The sequence below is a fragment of the Antennarius striatus genome, chromosome 23 (genome assembly GCF_040054535.1).
Source record: "Antennarius striatus isolate MH-2024 chromosome 23, ASM4005453v1, whole genome shotgun sequence".
Taxonomy (NCBI): domain Eukaryota; kingdom Metazoa; phylum Chordata; class Actinopteri; order Lophiiformes; family Antennariidae; genus Antennarius; species Antennarius striatus.
This window is the reverse complement of record NC_090798.1, coordinates 10,165,001-10,184,031: the sequence shown is the minus strand read 5'-3', so window position 1 is coordinate 10,184,031 and position 19,031 is coordinate 10,165,001. Positions and strand designations below refer to the sequence as shown.

The following is a 19,031-nucleotide window of genomic DNA, read 5'->3' as shown; positions in this document are numbered from 1 at the left end:
TTGCACAACTTGAAATATTAGGTGTAGTACTGCGGCCCGACCGCCAGGTGGCAGCAGAGGACAGTCAAGATCAGCCATCCCAAATCACCGAGTCGCGGGCCAGAACGTTTGATTTATATATATTTTTAAATGATTATCAGTCTAAAGATGTTTTATATTGAAAAGTGACTTCTGTGCGGAATAACGCACAGATGAATGCGTGCGCCTGTGCCTCTTGACAAATCTCAGTCATGTTTGCCAGCCGTTACCCCTAAATTAAGCGCCCACAACTGTGCCAGTGTTCTGGATTAAAATCTAGTAGAATATCCTCAGATCGCCTAAAAAGCAGTGAAAACCCTGCTTTCATTTCAAAACTCCTGTCTTATTAAGCCTGACTTTCTGCAGTGACCAAACAGAACCAAACTCCGGAGTCGACCAGACTTTCAGAACGCACTTTGGTTTTCATTGTCTCCCATAAACCCTAGATGGGACCGGTTGCAGAGAAACAACCTCAGGATTCCACTAATCTCATTATTATCATTATTATCATTATTATTATTATTATTATTATTTGATTGACTTGTTCATCCCTTTAAATAGAAATGATTCGTTTTTCTCCTACGTTGAATGCACTGATTATAAGTCGGTATATTTAAAAATAAACCTCATCAGCGCAGTCACTGGAATCAAGTTTTTTATTGTAATTATTTCTTATAATTATTTCATTTACATAGATATTGATAAATAATGTATGAATAAAGGGTGTTTATTGTCTGTAGATATGTACATTTGACACCAGACCACTGCAGTGATTTGTGATTAGATTTATAATCGTCTTTAACGATTATCCAGCAAATGAAAGCCGGTCTGTTAAATATTGTCTTGTATGAAACTAGTCTGTGGAGGTGAGACAGGAGGTGAGACAGCTGGTGGACTGGTGTAGTCGTAACAACCTGGAGATCAGACAAGCAGGTCTGCTGAGAAGATCACTGACCTCCCTGCCCTGCCTCCAAAAGTTGTACTCCTCAAGAGTCAGGAGTCGGGCAGGGGAGATCATCTTAGACCCATCACACCCTGGACACAGACTATTTAAAAGTCTACCCTCTGGGAGGCGCTACAGAGCCCTCCTCTCAAAAACCACCAAGTTAACCCATTTTAACCCAAGTTAACAATTTTTAGATTTTTGTAATGATTCTCAGAACATTTGCATGAAATGGGAATAGAAGCATGTTGGAACTTCCAAAACTCCTTTATATCAAGTAAGAAAAGAAATACAGGCTGTCCTCAAATGAGGACACTGGGTTGATATGTATACATTCTAGCCAAATAAAAGAATATTTCCATTTTCAGAATAAATATAAACGGTTTCTACTTAATAATAATGACAAATTAACAAAAAGCAATTAATTTAACATGTTCAGAAACTGCTCCTTCCTTAGAACGATATGGAACAAACATTCAACACCTAAGGTTACAGTACAATTTTTACAATATGTTCTTTGATTAACATTTCCTATTGACTTAGATTCTCGCCGCCAAAGCTGTACATTCTTTATTGGTTGTACCGTGTCATGATTTGTACCAATTGTAACACATTTGTTGTCCACCCATTTCACAATAGTGATTTCTTCATTGTGATCAAACCTGTAATCACATGTTCCTCTCGGCTCTTTTTTCATTGCATTTAATTCCTTAAATGGGCACTTGCTGATACTGTATTCCCTCATTGCTCCCATGGCATTGAATCCAAAGTATACATTATAAGAGTATGGGTTATCTACAACCGAGAGCATATTCAGCACTGCCTTAGAACTGAACAACAAATCGCTGTTTTCTTCATTAACAGACCCTTTGCCAATACAGATCAAAATTGCAGCAGTATCCTGACACCACACACAATACCCAAAATTTATAAAAAAAAAAAATATATGGAATTGGTTTGCCCCGTATGAATTGCTTGACAGTGTTATGTCCATAATAGCACACAATCATTTCGTCAACTGACAAATTCTCCTCAAACACTCCAAATTTTTGGAAGGATTCTTGAAGCATAGTAATCAGTGGCCTTATTTTATTTGTAATATTATTTATTATAATATTTATTTATAATTTAAAATATATTTCTATCGGAGTAAAGTAAATGACAAAAAAATGGATATACCAAGTATGGTAATAAAACATGTAAACTCTTATCTTCACTAATTCATGGAGTGACTTAGATAGTCATACAGTAATTCCTAACTGTGGTACACTTGGATCTTACCTTGCAATCTCTTCTGTATATAAAAAACAACAACTGTCCACCAGAAGCTCCAGTCAATGAATGCTCGGCAGCACTTACAGCTCTCACGTATGTTAGTCACTTTACAAGTTTCAAACGTGTTACGTTCAAGCTTTTTCCCGCCTTGCAGTGCAAAACTTGTTAAGAACAATATTTAAACATTATTTCATATTAAAAGTATGAAACTCGTTATGGTTTGAGCTTGTTTCTTCCAATTGAGGCAGCGTTTCCTCTGATGCATATCGCTTACGTAATGCCCAGTGTCCTCATTTGAGGACAGCAAAGTTTATAGCCGTTCTATAGCCTACAATTGCAAGTCTATTTCAAAAATAAGAAAGACAGCATATAAATAAACCCTTCTGGACATTAGTCACTGAATAGCAGCATACGCAGATAAAAATTAAAGAAAATATTGGTAATCATCTTCATCGATCTCCAGAAGTGGATTTTTGTCAAATTTCCATGGAGTCTTTCTTGTGCTTTATATTATATAATTGAGAATTTTGCATCATATATTGATGAATCAATATGTTGTTATTAGCCTCACACACTTGAACAGTAAATGTTAAATGTCTTCCAGTCCTTGCACTCTGTTTGTACATTGTGTCCCCCACCCACTCCGTTTTGTGTTTTTGTATTTGGCATAGTAATATATATAGTATTTAGCATGGTGTATTTAGCATAGTTTATTCAATGTTCCGAATGTACAGTTTGAGACACCACCTGCCGGAAAAATATTCCTTGTCTGATTTTTAAATATACGATGGCAATTAAAGCTGTTTCTGATTCTGGAGCTAAAGAGGTTGGGGATCTACAACATCTAGAGAAGGATAAGGTCATCAAGTGACCCCTTGACCTCCCGGACACAAGGAAGGTCCGCCCCCAGACCCGTTAGCATTGACCCGTTTACTACAGTATCACCAAACGTTTGGCCACAAACAAACAGCTGACTGGAGTTGAATTAATAGGAGTTAAAGTCACGTTACATCAGAGTCGTCTATTAATGGGTTTACTCTGGTTTCTAATCTCAGTTTGTCTTCTACTACTGATTCTCCTGCGCAAACAGGACTCAGATTATTTGCACACACACAAGTAAGGCCACGCCCCCCGTCACACACCTGAGCGGCTGCTCATCCACATTCCGAACTGTTGCACAACCCAGATGCTCAGGACACGGAGGGTGTAGTACTGCTGCTCTGCCGCCAGGTGACAGCAGAGGATAGTCAAGATGATGCGGATGATGCGGGCTGACGGAGGAGAGGAAGAATGGGTTCAAACCCTCAAACAGGAGGAGGAAGAGGAGGAGGAAGAGGAGAAGTACAGTAAAAGGATGAAGAGAATAAGTCAGAGAACAAGTTTTGTCTACGGGTCATCAGCATCGTCATCCTCAGAATAAGCTGTAATAACACAATAATCTTCTTCTTTTCCTTTCGCCACAGCGAATCAATTGCCTCCATCTAACCCTGTCTTCTACATCCTCTTCTCTCACACCAACTACCTTCATGTCCTCTTTCACTACATCCATAAACCTCCTCTTTGGTCTTCCACTAGGCCTCCTGCCTGGCAGTTCAGAACTCAGCATCCTTCTACTAATATATTCACTATCTCTCCTCTGGACATGTCCAAACCATCTCAGTCTGGCCTCTCTGACTTTATCTCCAGAACCTCTAACATGTGCTGTCCCTCTGATGTACTCATTCCTGATCCTATCCTTCCTGGTCACTCCCAGAGAGAACCTCAGCATCTTCATCTCTGCTACCTCCAGCTCTGTCTCCTGTCTTTTCCTCAGTGACACTGTCTCTAGACCAAACAACATCGCTGGTCTCACCACAGTTTTGTACACCTTTCCTTTCATTTTAGCTGAAACTCTTCTATCACACATCACACCTGACACTTTTCTCAACCCGTTCCATCCTGCCTGGACACGCTTCTTCACCTCTTTTCCACACTCTCCATTGCTCTGGACTGTTGACCCTAAGTACTTAGATCCTCCACCTTCTTGATCTCTTTTCCCTGTAACCTCACTCTTCCACTTGGGTCCCTCTCATTCACACACATGTACTCTGTCTTACTGCGGCTAACCTTCATTCCTCTCCTTTCCAGGACAAACCTCCACCTCTCTAGCTTCTCCTCCACCTGTTCCCTGCTCTCACTGCAGATCACAATGTCATCTGCAAACATCATAGTCCATGGAGATTCCTGTCTAACCTCGTCTGTCAGCCTGTCCATCACCATAGCAACAAGAAGAGGCTCAGAGCTGATCCCTGATGCAGTCCCACCTCCACCTTGAACTCCTTTGTCACACCTACAGCACACCTCACCACTGTCTTACAGTCCTCATACATGTCCTGCACCGCTCTAACATACTTCTCTACCACTCCAGACTTCCTCATACAATACCACAGTTCCTCTCTGGACACCCTGTCATCAGCTTTCTCCAGATCTACAAAAACACAACGGAACTCTGTACTCTGTACTTCTCTATCAACATCCTCAAAGCAAAAGCTGCATCTGCAGTACTCTTTTTTGGCATGAAACCATACTGCTGCTCACAAATGCTCACTTCTGCCCTCAACTACTCTTTCTCATAACTTCATTGTATGGCTCATCTGCTTTATTCCTCTGTAGTTGCCACAACCCTTCACATCTCCCTTGTTCTTAAAAATGGGCACCAGCACACTTCTCCTCCATTCCTCAGGCATCTTCACACTATCTAAGATCCTGTTGAACAACCCAGTCAGAAACTCTACTGCCACCTCTCCTAGACACTTCCATACCTCTACAGGTATATCATGAGGACCGACTGCCTTTCCACTCTTCATCCTCTTCAATGCCCTCCTCACTTCATCCTGACTAATCTTTGCTACTTCCTGGTCCACAACAGTCACCTTTTCTAGTCTTTGTTCTCTATCGTTTTCCACGTTCATCAACTCTTCAAAGTACCTTTTCCATCTTCCCATCACACTACTGGCACCTGTCAATAGACTTCCATCCCTATCCTTAATCACCCTAACCTGCTGCACGTCCTTCCCATCTCTGTCTCTCTGTCTTGCCAACCTGTATAGATCAGTCTCTCCCTCCTTACTGTCCAACCTAGCATACAAGTCATCATAAGCCCCTTGTTTGGCCTTTGCGACCTGTACCTTCACGGTATGCTGCATCTCCCTGTACTCCTGTCTACTCTCCTCAGTCCTCTCAGTGTCCCACTTCTTTAAGCTAAACTCCTTTTCTGTATACACTCCTGTATCTCCTCATTCCACCACCAAGTCTCCTTATCTACTTTCCTTCCAGATGACACACCAAGTACTCTCCTACCTGTCTCCCTGATCACATTAGCTGTAGTTGTCCAGTCATCTGGAAGCATCTCCTGACCACCCAGAGCCTGTCTTAACCCCTTCCTAAAAGTCATGCAACACTCTTCCTTTTTTTCCCCACCATTTCGTCCTTTGCTGTGTCTTTGTCCTCTTCATCTTCCTCACCACCAGAGTCATCCTACACACCACCATCCTATGCTGTTTGGCTACACTCTCACCTACCGCTACTTTGCAGTCACTGATCTCCTTCAGGTTACACCGTCTACAAAAGATGTAGTCTACCTGTGTGCTCCTACCACCACTCTTATAGGTCACCCTATGTTCCTGCCTCTTCTGGAAGAAAGTATTCATTATAGCCATTTCCATCGTTTTTGCAAAGTCAACTACCATCTGTCCTTCTGCGTTCCTCTCCTGGATACCAAACCTGCCCATCACATCCTCATCACCTCTGTTTCCTGCACCAACATGTCCATTGAAGTCTGCTCCAATGACAACTCTCTCACTTCTAGGTATGCTCTACATCACTTCATCAAAGTCCAACAAAAATTTCTCCTTCTCCTCCAGCTCACATCCTACCTGTGGAGCATACCCGCTAACAACATTGAACAACACACCTTCTATTTCTAGCTTCAGATTCATCACTCTATCTGACACTCTTTTAACCTCCAGGAAATTCCTAACAAACTCCTCCTTTAAGATAACTCCTACTCCATTTCTTTTCCTGTCTACACCATGATAGAACCACTTGAAACCTGCTCCTAAGCTTCTAACCTTGCTACCTTTCCACCTGGTCTCCTGCACACACAGTATGTCTACCTTCCGTCTCTGCATCATGTCAACCAACTCTCTACCTTTTCCTTGGCGTTCCTCTTCTCTCTCTTCCTACGGGCACACTTTCCTCCTCTCTTTCTTCGACCAACAGTAGTCCAATTTCCACCGGCACCCTGTAGGTCAATAGCACCGATGGCGGTTGTTGTTAACGTAGACCTTGACCGATCCATTGTGGAAGTCATATATTCGATTTGCATATTGATTTGGCAAAAGTTTTACGTCGGATGCCCTGCCTGACACAACCCTCTGCATTTATCCGGATTTGGGATCAACACAATAAGACACAATAATAATAACACAATAATAATAATAATAATAATAATAATAACACAAGATAACGATAACAATAATAACAGAATAATATCAATAATAATACAAAAATAACAATGACCCAACAATAACAATAACAACACAATATTCACAATAATAACACAATAATAAAACAATAATAAAAATAATAATACAAAATAACACAACTTCATAAATAGATCAACCACTCCGGGCTGAGTCAGGCCCTTCATATCAGAGTATGTGTGTTTCTGTGTGTGTGTGTGTGTGTGTGTGTGTGTGTGTGTGTGTGTGTGTGTGTGTGTGTGTGTGTGAGTGTGTGTGTGTGTGGACACAGTGAATATGCCTGTGTGTCTTCATACAATGTGTCTTTGTGGGTCTTTGGCTTCAAGCTGGAGAGAAAGATCCTGCTGTTAGAGAGAGAGGGGGTGGGGTGGGGGGATAGGTGTCTCTTATTTATTATATATCACTATCATTCTTTTCCATTTGTCCCATTTTTAGCTGCTATTGTACTGTTTGTCTCCTGAATTCCCCTCAAACACTCGTGTTTCTTTCTGTCCAGAGTCTCGACAATCTGTTCCTGTTTTTTAGAGAGAACCTTTCACTCAATCGGTCGTGTTTTTGACAAACAGGTTTACATTATTGGTTTGAAACGCAGGGAAAAATTAAAGAAAAAAGGATCGGCAGATTCTAAACTTTCTTCTTGGCCAAGCAAAGATGGCGATTTATGTAAGCAGGAGGAAAAAGTAAGAAGAATGTTGTCAAAGAAGCACCAGAATCAGCTTTAACTATTTCATAGCTATGAATGATTTAGTCACTTTCACAAACGTGTGGTGTGTTTTGCGTTGAGTGAGTAGCTGGTGTTCAGTCAGTGGTTGCTTTAATTTATGCATATTTTGTTTAGCTTGTTTATGATTTTCCTACTTTTATTTGTTGTTGAACGTGAATTCCTCTTTGCACGGCTCTCTTTTGGATTTTATGTGAGTGGGATTATTCTGTAATTTGTTTTTTGAGAATAAACATACTTTTAGAAATCAAAGTCTTTCTTTCTGTCTGTCTGGCTTCTCCTTGCTCTGCTCCTCTTCCTCTCAGCTTCATCCTCCTCTCCTTTGGCTCTGTGACAGGCCGCATCAGGACACAGATGTGTGTGTGTGTGTGTGTGTGTGTGTGTGTGTGTGTGTGTGTGTGTGTGTGTGTGTGTGTGTGAGAGAGAGAGCGAGCGATAGATGTTTAATTCATGCCGTTAGACACACACTCAGTGTGTGTTACATTGAAATGCAATCACAAACACGTTGTGTGTCCGTCTGCAGACACCTCTGTGCTTTGGGCTAAAGGCTAACACCAGGATGCTAACATGCCGTGTGCAAGGTTCAACACATTTGCATGTTAGCATGTTAGCATGTTGAGACAAAGCTAATATTAATGCACGATGATAATGTTCCAAACACACACACACACACACACACACACCCGGACTCAATGTGGACAGTTGTGATTGGTCGCAGGTCAGTGAAGGTGAGCGGGATGCGAACAACAAAAACACAAATAGAGGAAAAGGAGGAGGGGGAGGAAGAGGAGGAGGAGGAGGAGGAGGTCTATTGATGCTGCAGGTGTTCACACTTCAAACGCAGCATTCAACACAACTGTATTTATCTGAACAGAGATCCGTGTGTGTGTGTGTGTGTGTGTGTCTGCGTGTGTGTGTGTGAGTATGTGTGAGTGTGTGTGTGTGTGTGTGTGTGTGAGTATGTGTGAGTGTGTGTGTGTGTGTGTGTGTGTGTGTGTGTGTGAGTTTGTTGTCATTTGAGAGGCGTGTGTGAATCCAACCGGTAACTGAGTCAGGTTTGTTGATTAATCTGATACACACACACACCACACACACACACACACACACACACACACACACACACACACACACACACACACACACACACACACACACACACACACTGAATTGTTAAAGGTCACCTCCTCAGGTTTGTTCGTACCTGATAGATTATTGCTGATCGATTGTTTGGGGGTCCGTCTCCATGGTAACGGCTCCAGCCGGTCAGCGGGGGCTGCAGCACAGCCCACATTCCTGTGGGGGGAGTTGGGGATGGGGGGGGGGGGTGGACGACGGGACGGTGGGACCGGAGGAGGAGTCAGAGGGGAGAGACGTGTGGCTCCGCCTCCTTCACAGGTGACTCCTGTGATGGGAGGGGACGGGGGCGTGGTCACCTGGTGACCCCCCCCCGCCACCAGCAGAGGAATAAATCCTGTTTTCATAATTTAGATGTAAACAAACAACCAGATCCCATTAAGTCTGTCCTGTCTCTCTAAATCTGATTATTGATCATCACCAATAATCTCAACTAATTAAACATGAATAAAATTGAACGTGATTATCGGTGCTGCCTTCAGGGACGTCTGGACAGCGGAACTCTGACATCTGCTGTATTGATCTGTTTAAACTGATTGATCGGAGGGTCAACATCACCATCAAACTGCTCAGAGCAGGAAGTGATCGATTGTGCGCGTGAACAGGAAGTAAAGAGACCTCCTCGCGCCACGTCGGTTTAACGACCTGATGAGCAGAAAAACCGGAACCAGAACTGAAACCGGTTTCGTTCTCACGTGAGAAGCTTTTTCTGGACCAGAACCGCGTTTCTGATGGAACGGCAGAACCCAGGAACTGATTGGAACACCCCCCACCCTAACTCCCCTCTTCTTCCTCCCACTCTTCGTCACTCCACGCGACGTGACGTGACGCGCTCGGTCTCCACTCCGCCGCACAACATGCGGGGAGGACGGAGGGAGGAGAGGAGGAGGGACGCGCGGGAGGAAGAGGAGAAAGTTGGAGCGGAGAGGAGAAGAGGAGTCGGAGGAAGGAAGGATTAAAGGATCGTGCGCGCGCCGCAGACGCTTGTCATAATAAAAAAAAAGGGGAGTTCGGGGCGCGCCGCCGCGCGGCGAGCACGCGCGTCAGACAGCGGCGGTGCGCGCGGCCGCAGCAGACAAGTTGTGCGTCCCTCCGGGCTCCACTTCATGTTCCTCAAAGTGTCACCAACTTTTTAAAGAGCCGTTTGTGGAACAGCCGCGCCGCCCCCCCCCCGACCCCCCCCCCTCTCCGCGGCTCTTCAATTAACGCTCCTCCCGGAAAAAGGAGATCCGGGGGTGGAGGGGGAGGAAGGAGGACGGAAGGAGGAGCGCGTCGGTCCTCCCGAGGAGCCCAGCTCGCCGTAGCCGGGGTTTAGGCGTTGGCACCGGGGCAGAGAGTCCCGCGCCATGGCGGGGGCGAAGCCGGGAGTCCACGCGCTGCAGCTGAAGCCCGTGTCCGTCCACGAGGCGCTGAAGAAGGGGGGCAAATTCATCAAATGGGACGAGGTGAGTTTGATTTGTGTTACCGGGCGGCGCGGAGGACGCGGGGTCGTTCTTGCGCAAGAAGAGCGCCAGTTTGTGTCCCGCGCGGCTTGACTGTGGTCAAGCGCGCGCGCGTGCGTGTGTGTGTGTGTGTGTTGGGGAAATGCAGGTATGTGTGTGCGCGAGCTGCAGGTGTCCCACATAGCTCCCCGCCCCCAGCAGGGCCCCCCCCCACCACCACCACCACCCGCCGGTGCCTCCAGAGACGCGTGGGTCGCGTTCACTTCTGGTCGAGCCGGTTTACTTTAAAGCTCAGGTGAACGCGGCCCCCCCAGGTGCAGTGGGGAGGGGGGGGTAACACACCTGTGTGGATCTGGATCTGGGTCAGGGCGCACCCGATCATGGACTCTGACTCACACCTGTAATGGTTCCGTTTGTGCTTCCGACTCGGAATCACGTCAACACTAATGGTGACTGGGACGCGCCTGTAGACAATTTGTGTGTGTGTGTGTGTGTGTGTGTGTGTGTATGTGTGTGTGTGTGTGTGTGTGTGTGGTATGTGTGTGTGTGTGTGTGTGTGTGTGTGTGTGTGTCTGAGCGCAATCAATGATTAACTAGTTGTTGGTTGACTGAGGATCGAACTTTCACACTCGTGTGTGTGTGTGTGTGTGTGTGTGTGTGACAACGAGCTAAGAATCAGATTGGTGGTGGTGCGTTCAGGTGCTGGTGTGAATGTGGCGTGAAGTGTTCACATTGATCTGAAAGCAAAACAAATCCACAAGTTTGGAATTGTCCAATCAGCTGGTGGCGACCTTCGACCTTCAGTGCAGAACTCCTCCCCTCTCACGCTGTCTCCCTTTGACTCCTCCATTCTCACGCTGACTCCTCCCATTTTACACGGACTCCTTCTGACTCCTCCCCTCTTGTGCTGGCCCCTCCCCTTTTGTACTGACTCCCTCTGACTCCTCCCCTGTCACACTGACTCCTCTATCTCCCTAAAGCTGTTGAACCTCCCTGGAGTGGGTGGAGCCTAACAGAGTGATGGGTGTTGACAGTCGGTCCTGACCTTCGGCTCATAGGTCGTCCGGCCGGCGGCAGTAATCCGGATCAGTGACACCGGGTTCACATCTAATCCTGTTCTGCTCCAACACCTCAGCTGCTCCTGTCGTCCGCTCCTTCTTCTCCTCCTCCTCGTCATCATGAACCTGTGGACATCAGAGGGGGCGGAGTCAGCTGATCGAGCGACGTGGACTTTGATCCAGTTAAACGCTAACATTTAACCACCACGTAGCGGATCTGTTTGCTTCTCTTCTTCGTGTGTTTTGTTCGGACTGAAAAGAACTAATAAAAACATAGGCGTGGCTTCAGGTGAAGGGGCGGAGTCACATTAGGTTGAGGTGACACTGAACATTTATTGAACCTCTTATTGACGGTTCATGTTGGGACGTATCGACGACCCCCACTGTGATGATGTCATTACGACCAAAGGGCTTGTGGGACATGTGGTTTACTTTAGCGGCTAACAGGAAGTGGACGGTTTGGTCCTTTAAGGTTGCAGCGGAGTGAGAATGAGGACGGCCCGAGGGCAGAGGGGGTGTTTACACCAAAACTCCTCTTTTAACCCCCACACATGCCTCACTTCTACCTCCTCTCCCTCCTCTTCATCCCTCCATCCTCCCTGTTTTTTAAATTTTATTTCCTCTCCCTTCCGATGACACACAAACTACTCGTGTGTGTGTGTGTGTGGTTGTTTTGTTCTGGGTGTGTGCGTTTCACATCGAATGACTTCCTGTTGGAGTCAACCCCCCCCCCACACACCCACCCCGCCTCCTGCTCTGCAGCCACAATTCACTTAAACTAAATTCCAACCACAATTCAGTTAAAACTCCTCCCCAGCAGCCAATCAGAGGCTGCAGGAGCGCCCAGTAACCCCAGAGGCCACGCCTCCTCCCAAGACCCGCCTCTTTTCTGCAGGTTTTTACGTGCATTTCAGGTTAGAAACCTCCCACTTCTTTTCCTTTTTGGAGTTGTTTGTGTTGACATGACACCGGTTGACATCAAACAATGCCGCGCCCTGATTGGTCGTCGGCGGCGGCGGCGGTAATTAGAGGCTCGGCTCCAGACGCCTGACGCAACGCAAACTGTTGTGTTTTGAAATCGCTCCTGCAGTGCAGTCTGGGTTGTTGTGCGTGGCGGGAGCTCAGTCGTATGACGGCGTTGTGAAACCGACCAAAATCACTGCAGACACACACACACACACACACACACACACGCGTGTGATGAGTTCAGCACTTTTAGAGACTTTCTCCAACTCGATGCCACCTGAAGACGATCAGGGTCAGTCCAGACGTGTAATGACCTGTTAGCTTAGCAATAAAATACAACACACCCTGTGTGTGTGTGTGTGTGTGTTGTGGGGTAAGTAGCCGGACCGGCTGGTTTTGGGTTCTGATCCGGTGCTAAAAACATGAAAATAGAAGAAGATCACCGTTTGAATCTACTTCCTGTTTGTGTGGTGATTGAAGAGATGATCCTCATCGTTCAGTCGACGCACCAGGAAGGAAAACGTTCCCACAGCACGACCTTTAAATGGATCAGGTTTAGTGGATCTGGGTTTAGTAGATCAGGTTCCGTGAATCTGGTTTAGTGGATCTTGTTTAATGGATCAGGTTAAGTTGAAGGGGGTTTAGTGAATTTGGTTTATTGGATTTGGTTTAGTTGATCTGGGTTTAGTGGATCTGGTTTAGTGGATCTGGTTTAGTGGATCTGGTTTAGTTGATCTGGGTTTAGTTGATCTGGTTTAGTTGATCTGGTTTTGTGGATCTGGGTTTGGCGTGGTTAGATTCATTGTTCTGACGAGACTGATGACGAAGATGATGATGATGATGATGAGGAAAGAAATCCTGGCGCCGTGTTGAGAAACGCTGTCGACATCCTGACAGAGGAGTGAGAAACGAGGGATGGAGGGTTGGAAGGTCAACCACAGCCACATGTGAAGTGTGTGACAGACATCTGGACTCCTCCTCCTCTCCTCCTCCTCCTCTCCTCCTCCTCCTCAGTCCCAGCTTGACTCCGTTTACTTCCATCCTTTTGTGATCTCTCCGTCCCTCCTCTTCGTCAATCCGTCCTCGTCGCCACCGGCGACCTCAGTGGTTCATCTCAATAAGACTCTTGACTGATCCGCTAGTTAGCATGTAGCTAACACCCCCCCCCCCCTCCTTCCCCCTTTTCCTGTCAGGTCCAAAGGTCGCCTGCTGTTGCCAAAGCCCCGCCTCCCGACGCCCTCCACTCGCACTGACCCTCGACCCAGGTCGCCTAACGGCTGCTAATGTGTGACATACACCTGTGTGTGTGTGTGTGTGTGTGTGTATTAACAGGAGCAGCTCGTTAGCCGCGTTAGCCTCTGAGGATGGTCTGACCGGTAATGAAGGTGTTCCTCAGGGGGTCCGGTACTCTGGGGGGGGGGGTGATGAAGAGAGAAAGAGACGAGGAAGGGAGAGAGAGATGAGGGACGCGACACTTTGGAGGGTTTCTACATGTGGTAGATAATTATAGAAGTACCACCCAGTGTGTGTGTGTGTGTGTGTGTGTGTGTGTGGCAGCTGTAATAGTTTCCTGCTGAGGCTGCTGGAGCTTTTTTATCGTCTCCTCGACCTGCGACCAAAAAAAAAGGGTATGAAGAAATGAATGAAGGTGGGACCAATAATCGATCAGTCCAATCGATCAACAATCTGAACAAACGACTGATTAAAGAAGTTTTGCTGGTTTCAAAGTCTTTAAATGTCATTTCTTGTTTTTCTGAGTCTTTTATGGTCTTAATGCAAATTAATAAAACATACAGGACAATAATTACTTGGGATTTCTAATCGTATCGATTGAACAGCGATAGATAATCTGAGGTTGACAGTGACCGTCACGCGTGTTAGGAAGCAGCTGGTATGTAAAACCCAGCGGGATTATGCAAATGCATCCCAACACGTCTGAAGGGCAGGTCACATGACCCCGTCACATTCCAGTGGACAGATGTGTGTGTGTGTGTGTGTGTGTGTGTGGAATTTCCCCTCTTCTCCATGTCTGACTGACTGAATGGTGAATCTTTTAAAGTGTTGAATAAATAATGAACAGACTGTGGGGGGGGGGGTATGGAGGGGGCTTACGATCATAGATCAATAAGCTAATAAACTCTGATACTGTGTTAGTACTTTTATTATGGATCAATCAGTGATCATTTTCTCATATACGTTCAATAAATGAGCATTGTGGTAAATGTTTAATATTGGGTTGTTTTTTTACTGTGCTTTTATTTTGACGGGGTCTGGGAACTTCCCTGATTGCACAAGATTTATTTTGAAATCCTGGTGCAGCCATAAGTTTCACAAGTGAAACTTAACTTTATCATCTCAGGACCGTTGAGTTTACATCAAAACATCAACAACAAACAACTGGTTTCTGTTTTTATTTACATTGTAAACAATCATTTGTTTGTTTGTTGTCAAATCTGCTTTAAAGTTGAGTTTTTCAGTGGAGAAACGGCAGTGATTGGCTGGAGTGTCACCTGGCTCCGCCCCCAAACCAGGTGTTTAGATTTAAAAATGTTCTGCAGGTGCTGTAGAAGGAGGCGTGTCTGTGGTCACTGGTAGGGCGGAGCTTGCTTCCCTCTTTTAATCAAATATAATCTATAATCTCAGGTAGCCACGCCCACCTCCTAGGCTCCTGACCCGGTTCTTTCTTCTTCTTTCTTCCTCACTCCTCCCGACTCCTCCTCCTGACTCCGCCCTCTGTTAGCCATCCTCGGAGGCTAAATTGAAGGTATGTTTAGTTTGAAATGGACTAAAGTGCATTTCCTGGAGGCGGAGCCAGATAACCATAGAAACATGTAGGGTGGATAAATGAAAATGATTTCAGCATATGGTAACGCATGCTAACATATGCTAACACACGCTAACATACGCTTACATGTGATTAGCTGCACGTTCATTGACCATGAACAAGTTTCTTCATCTCTTTTTAGATTAAGGATGTTTGCTCCTCCTCCTCCCTTAAGGCGGGGCCTCTTAAAGGCGGGGCCTCCTCCTCGAAGGCGGGGCCTCCTCCTTTAAGGCGGGGCCTCCCGGAGTTGGAAAACAGAAGCCAGAATGTCTGTCATGTACATCACTGACGCCTTGGTGTGTTCAATGTCCGCTTGGTCACTGGAGCGCCTAGTATGGCTCCTCCCCCTCCTGATGATGATGATGGTGATGATGATGACTCACCCGTCCCTGTAATGACAGTCCTGATCATTGGTGTGTGTCTGCTAGAGTGTGTGTGTTGAGTGTGTGCGACTCCATCATGATGACGCTATGTTCATTTTAACTGCTGGTCGTCACGACGACATAACTGTTGTTCCAAACACCTCTGTGATGTTTCTTCTTCTGCTGTCGTCCAGGAGCCCAACAGTGGCCCCCCCAACCTGGTGACCCTAAAGGTCGACCCAGACGGGTTCTTCCTCTACTGGACCGGAGGCTCCAACCTGGTGAGACACACACACACACACACACACACACACCTTCATCCCGCTGCTGTCCGTCACAATCGGACAGAAAGCGCTGAGTCAGCGTTTGCGTTATTCGATGGAGCTGACTTTTAATATTAATTATTAATGATCTTAATTTTAAAAGGAGCTTTCATAAACAACTGGCTTTAAAAACCGCTGCGTCGGCGTTTGTAAAACGAGACGACCTCAAAGCTGATGAAGCAGAACTTGTTACCGTGACGACGTACACTAGCTTCATGATGTCATCACCCGGAATAAAAAAAAAAAAAGCTCATCAGCCAATCAGAGGGACTGGCCGATGAGTGGAACTGCGCTTCCTGAGCTGACAGGAAGTGACCTCACCTGTTGACGGGCAGATGAGCGGCGGCGACGCCTTCAGGTCGGAGGGAAACGAAATTAACGAGATCCGCAAAACGAACCAGGAAGTGAGCCGGTTGATCAGGGTTCTAATTGGTCCAGCTGCCTCCAGGTGGGCGGGGCTTGCCCTCAGGACTAAAAGCTGCTCCTTCACGTCTGCAGGATGTCTGTTTCCCATCATCCTCTGCTCCGGCGCCTCACTTAGTTCTGACTGGTTCCCGTCTTTCATTCTCTTCCGTCTCTTTCCTGACACCTTCATCCTTGCTCCTCTCCCGTGTTTGGTGCCGGTGCCCCCCCCCCCATCCAGGCGCCCCGCCAACCCCCCACCCCCCCTTCGGGGGCAGCTGGTTGCCGTCAGCCGGAGAGGCAAACCCTGTTCCTCTAATATAAACTGAGGGATGACATTTCCTCCCTCTCTGCTCTCCATCTTCTCCCTCGCTCCGTCCCTCCTCATCACCCCCCCACCTCCTCCGAGACCGCCCCCCCCCCCCGGAGTTCTAGCGCCGTGATTTCTTGCAAAAACACTCCTCCTCTCCTCTTCGCTTCCCCGGCGTGGGAAAAATGGCAGGATGTTCCTCAGACAGGGGGAGGGAGATTTAGTTGCCCCATATCCCCCCCCCCAACCCTCCTTATCCCTCCCCAACACCCCCTTAACCCCCTCCAACATCCTCTTTTTTTCCACCTCCTCCTTCCACGAGGCGTTCAGGTCCTGTCAGCCTGGAAAGGTGTGGAGGTGAGGGGGCGGATCCAGTTTCAGGTGTGTGTGTGTTTGTGTGTGTGTGTGTGTGTGTGTGTGTGTGTGTGTGTGTGTGTGTGTGTGTGTGTGTGTGTGTGTTTCACTCGGTCGTATGTGTTGGTTGATAAACCGACCGTTTGCTTCATCCTTCTCTGGTCTCTTTATTTCCCGCCGTCAGGCTTCATTTCTGTTGACATTATCTATTAGTAACACACACACACACACACACACACACACACACACACACACACACACACACACACACACACACACACACACACTATTTACATATTCGTTGTGTTTATCGGACAAACGGACGATTTATCAGGTGTTTATATAAAAGAAGCGTTTAAAGGCCTCGGCTCTGGTTTCCGGGTCAGCTGGACCCGGTTCCAGAACGAGTCCCGGATCTACTTTGTCTGACGTCCTGGACCGCATCACGCCCATGAGCTGACGCCGCCGCCGCCGCCATGTTCCCTATCCATTCATTTTCATTGATTTTTAGCGTGGCGCTTAGCGTAGCATTAGCCTAGCGTTCAACGCGTCCCTGTACTTCCTGTGTGACAGCAGGGGAACTTCCTGCCACAGCGTTTATCAGCGGCGTTCATGACTCGGCACGAGGCTGCAGGAAGTCAGATTAGCTTAGCATTGAGCTTAAATGTCGCTAGTCCATCCCTCTTCCTGTTCATGTCATTATTATCATGTAGCTAACTGCTTTAGCATGGTGGTCAAATATACCACTGACAGCAAACGCCTCACGCCTCTCAGCTCTTTAATGTTAAGAGAAAGAACTCCAAGAAAAAAAGTGTGTGTGTGTGTGTGTGTGTGTGTGTGTGTGTGTTTCTCGTTTTTTAATATCTCCGCACTCGTCCGCTAACCTGCTAACAGTTTTAGCCGTTTAGCTTCTCCTCGATGGAACTGTGAACCGTCCTGAGGAAGACAAAGAGATAAAACCAGGAGGAGGAAGAGGAGGAGGAGCGGCGGCGGCGGCGTTATCTCCTGGACAAATGGGGGGGAGTGTTAGAGCTCTGGAGCTTCACAGGGGTATTAAGTGTCGCTCCGTCTCTACACTCCTCGCCATCTCTCTCTCCGCCGCCGTCAAACGACTCTTTGTTCTCCTCCTCCTCCTCTTCCTCTTGTTTTCTGTCCTTTAAAGTCTTTTTCTGTCTCCTCTCGCTCTGATTGGCCGGTTGGGCTGCAGCCAGCAGCAGAGGGTGGAAACACATGCTGTCTGCACACACGTGTGTGTGTGTGTGTGTGTGTGTGTGTGTGTGTGTGTGTGTGTGTGTGTGTATCAGTTTCCTGTCGTCATCATGAGCCACTCAATCCGAGCTGTGATTGGTCACCTGAGACGTGTTTAGCGGCGGCGAACTTTCAGACACGTCAGAGGAAAGGATTGATTGTTTAGCCCCGCCCCCGTTATATTTGTATGATCTTTGAAAAATTCAATGGGGGGGTAGGGGGGTCGGGGAAAGGTCAAGCAACAATATGGATGGAAATAGGATTGCATCACATGACCTTTTATTGCTCTGGTGTTTATTGGCTGAATATAGACTGAGCTCACCGCTACTGTTAGCTTAGCTTCTGCCAGCTAGCACAGGTTAGCCTGAAAAGATAGCAGCTAGCCAGTAGTTAGCATTGAGGCTGTGGCTTGAAATCGTAGGAACAGTACGTAGGAAAGTACAGCATTGAACTGTTCAACGTCATCACCGACAGATCGCTGGTGTACAGGAGAGGTGCCTGCTGGGAAATTTGACATGATTTAAATTAAGGGTTAGCAGAGGCTAATTGCCTGAACCGCGTGGGATAAGTTATTGATCAAGAAATAGAAACATTGATCAGATCGGAACGTTGGGATCGGTCTCAGTGCAGTAGAGCATTCTGGGAAATGTAGGAACAGGAACTCGCATCTGGAACAGTAAAGAGTCTGAAGTGATAAATGTGTGTTTGAAGGATGAATGGAGCCACTCACACACACACACTCACACACACACACACACACACACACACACACTGAACAGACGGCAGGAATATGCCCTTCACACACACAGATGTTGTGTAAAAACACACTCCTACACTCTTCCCTGATCACACACACACTTGTACTTGTCCTGTGCGAACATTTGCTCACACTCCTGACTCACATGCATCTGATTTGCTGCTGACACACCTACGCACACACACACACACACACACACAGACACACACGCACACACACACACACACACACACATACACACATACACACAGACACACACACCCTGTGGAGCTCAACAAGTCAGGATGTTCCACAAGTCCAGACCTGCATGTCGAGGCCCTACCCGCATTGTGTGTGTGTTTGTGTGTGTATGTGTGTGTGTTACATTACAA

At 46.8% G+C, this 19,031-nt stretch overlaps 1 protein-coding gene across 1 annotated transcript in view; it reads left to right on the top strand.

Annotated features, from left to right (window-relative positions):
* The first annotated feature begins 9,281 nt into the window (after positions 1–9,281).
* Positions 9,282–19,031, top strand: part of plcb3 (phospholipase C, beta 3 (phosphatidylinositol-specific)) — a 24,305-nt gene continuing 14,555 nt past the window's right edge. Inside the window, exons 1-2 of the mRNA XM_068307842.1 lie at positions 9,282–10,059; positions 15,461–15,547. Coding sequence (XP_068163943.1) covers positions 9,961–10,059; positions 15,461–15,547 — 186 coding nt within the window. The 5' untranslated portion in view covers positions 9,282–9,960. The remainder of the gene's footprint in view (positions 10,060–15,460; positions 15,548–19,031) is intronic.